Source organism: Chaetura pelagica, unplaced genomic scaffold (assembly GCF_000747805.2).
Source record: "Chaetura pelagica isolate M959 unplaced genomic scaffold, ChaPel_1.0 scaffold507, whole genome shotgun sequence".
NCBI lineage: Eukaryota > Metazoa > Chordata > Aves > Apodiformes > Apodidae > Chaetura > Chaetura pelagica.
This window is the reverse complement of record NW_009953902.1, coordinates 56,852-59,428: the sequence shown is the minus strand read 5'-3', so window position 1 is coordinate 59,428 and position 2,577 is coordinate 56,852. Positions and strand designations below refer to the sequence as shown.

Below are 2,577 nucleotides of genomic sequence, written 5' to 3'. Positions count from 1 at the left end.
TTCTTCCCTTTCTTTCCCTTCCTTTCCCCCCCCCCCCCTTTTTTTTTATTTTTATTTTTTTAAATCGGAATTTTGATTTTTAGCCAGAACCTCCTGCTCAGCCAGTGCCAGTTTTTGAAGAGGTGACGGTTCCTCAGCGGTTCCTCAGGTGTTTTCTCTCTTCCACCTCATGGGTTTAGAGTTGAACTCCGGCCCAAAGAAGGCAAATTAACCCCCCCTACGACCCCCCCGAGGAAGGGATAGATGTGCTAGTGAAGGGAGCTGCTCTCCTCCCCCCCAACTTTATTCCATCTCTCTCTTTCTCAGCAGGGGAAATTTCCTTTCCTCATCTTCTAATTCTTCTTCAGCTTTTTTACATGGAATGCTCTTCTTCTTCTTCTTTATTTTCCTTTCCATTTTATTTTTATTTAATTTGCTTTCTTCTCATCCCTTCGACCTTTTCATGAGACTCTTCCAAACCTACGTACCTGTCCTCCTGCAGGGTAGTAACCCCTGCCCCGACTCCGCTCCCGCCACCGGGCGCCGGGAAGAGTTTAGCATAAGGGATTTCTTTCCAAGCCCAATATGACAGTTGCTACTGGAGATCCTGCAGACGAAGCTGCAGCTCTTCCTGGTCACCCACAGGACACCTACAACCCCGAGACCGACCATGAATGCTGCGAGAGGGTGGTCATTAACATTTCGGGGCTGCGCTTCGAGACGCAGCTCAAGACTTTAGCCCAGTTCCCAGAGACTTTATTAGGAGATCCTAAAAAAAGAATGAGGTATTTCGACCCGCTCCGGAATGAGTATTTTTTTGACAGGAACAGACCCAGCTTCGATGCCATTTTGTACTATTACCAGTCTGGGGGGAGGTTGAGGAGGCCGGTTAACGTGCCCTTAGATATCTTCTCGGAAGAGATTCGTTTCTATGAGCTGGGGGAAGAAGCCATGGAGATGTTTCGGGAGGATGAAGGCTACATCAAAGAAGAGGAAAGGCCGTTGCCTGAGAATGAGTTTCAGAGACAAGTCTGGTTGCTCTTCGAGTACCCCGAGAGCTCAGGCCCTGCCAGGATTATAGCTATTGTCTCCGTCATGGTGATTTTGATCTCCATCGTCAGCTTTTGCCTGGAAACTTTGCCCATTTTTCGGGATGAGAACGAAGACATGCATGGCAGCGGGCTGAGCCACCCCCCCTACTCCAACAGCAGCATGGGCTACCAGCAGTCCACCTCCTTCACAGACCCCTTCTTCATCGTGGAGACACTTTGCATCATCTGGTTCTCCTTCGAGTTCTTGGTGAGGTTTTTCGCCTGCCCCAGCAAGGCTGGGTTTTTTACCAACATCATGAACATTATAGACATTGTGGCCATCATCCCCTACTTCATCACCTTAGGGACGGAGCTGGCCGAGAAGCCAGAGGATGGTCAGCAAGGCCAGCAAGCCATGTCCTTGGCCATCCTCAGAGTCATCCGGCTGGTCAGGGTCTTCAGGATCTTCAAGCTCTCCCGACACTCCAAGGGGCTGCAGATCCTGGGCCAGACCCTCAAGGCCAGCATGCGGGAGCTGGGCCTCTTGATCTTCTTCCTCTTCATCGGCGTCATCCTCTTCTCCAGTGCCGTCTACTTCGCCGAGGCCGACGAGAGTGAGTCCCAGTTCCCCAGCATCCCTGATGCCTTCTGGTGGGCTGTGGTTTCCATGACGACTGTTGGCTACGGAGACATGGTCCCCACCACCATCGGGGGCAAAATCGTGGGTTCCCTGTGTGCCATCGCTGGGGTATTAACCATTGCCTTACCAGTGCCCGTCATAGTGTCCAACTTCAACTACTTCTACCACCGGGAGACGGAGGGAGAGGAGCAGGCTCAGTATCTGCAAGTAACCAGCTGCCCAAAGATCCCCTCTTCCCCTGACCTAAAGAAAAGCAGAAGTGCCTCTACTATTAGCAAGTCTGATTACATGGAGATTCAGGAAGGCGTAAACAATAGCAACGAGGATTTTAGGGAGGAGAACTTGAAGACAGCCAATTGCACCCTCGCTAACACAAACTATGTGAACATCACCAAGATGCTCACCGATGTCTAGTCGCTCAAACCTTGTCCCCTATTTAAGGCTGAATTGGAACATCTGCAGATCATCGAGTGGCTTCTCTGCATTGTAGCTAACACAGTATTTTCTACGGTGTATCTTTGGTTCTGCATGGGAAGCAATAGCTGTGTAAGTGACTTTTAACCTTTGATTTCCACCCTGGGAAAAGCATTTGTGCAAAAAAAATCCACCCCCCCCAAAAAAAAAGAAACTATGACAACAAAAAAAAAGCCCCACAACGTTTCGTTTCCCTCCTCCCATCCCAGGCTCGTGTGATCCCAAAGAGCCCGGGAGCGGTTGGGCAGGGGAAGAAACGGGGTGTGGGGACCCAGTCCCACGGAACTGGTTGCCAACCAGCTTCCATCAACTGGGAAGGGGCTGGGGAAAGGTCAGGCAGAGCTTCCTGAAGGGAAGCCGAGGTCGTGTGCCCGAATGGCTCCCAGGCTCGAGTTTCCGCCCCGCGAACGCCGAGCGCGTCGCCCGGGCTCGTGTTTCATAACTGCAAATGCT

General features: G+C 51.3%; 1 protein-coding gene across 1 annotated transcript; it reads left to right on the top strand.

The window, feature by feature from the left end:
• The first annotated feature begins 518 nt into the window (after positions 1–518).
• On the top strand, positions 519–2,064 carry KCNA2 (potassium voltage-gated channel, shaker-related subfamily, member 2). The gene has a single exon (XM_010001385.1). It carries the CDS (start codon positions 565–567, stop codon positions 2,062–2,064), a length of 1,500 nt encoding a protein of 499 aa, XP_009999687.1. The 5' UTR covers positions 519–564.
• Positions 2,065–2,577: the final 513 nt, after the last annotated feature.

What these genes read in the sequence shown, in the direction of transcription:
- KCNA2 (XM_010001385.1), top strand. Translation starts at nt 565, where the DNA reads ATGACAGTTGCTACTGGAGATCCTGCAGACGAAGCTGCAGCTCTTCCT.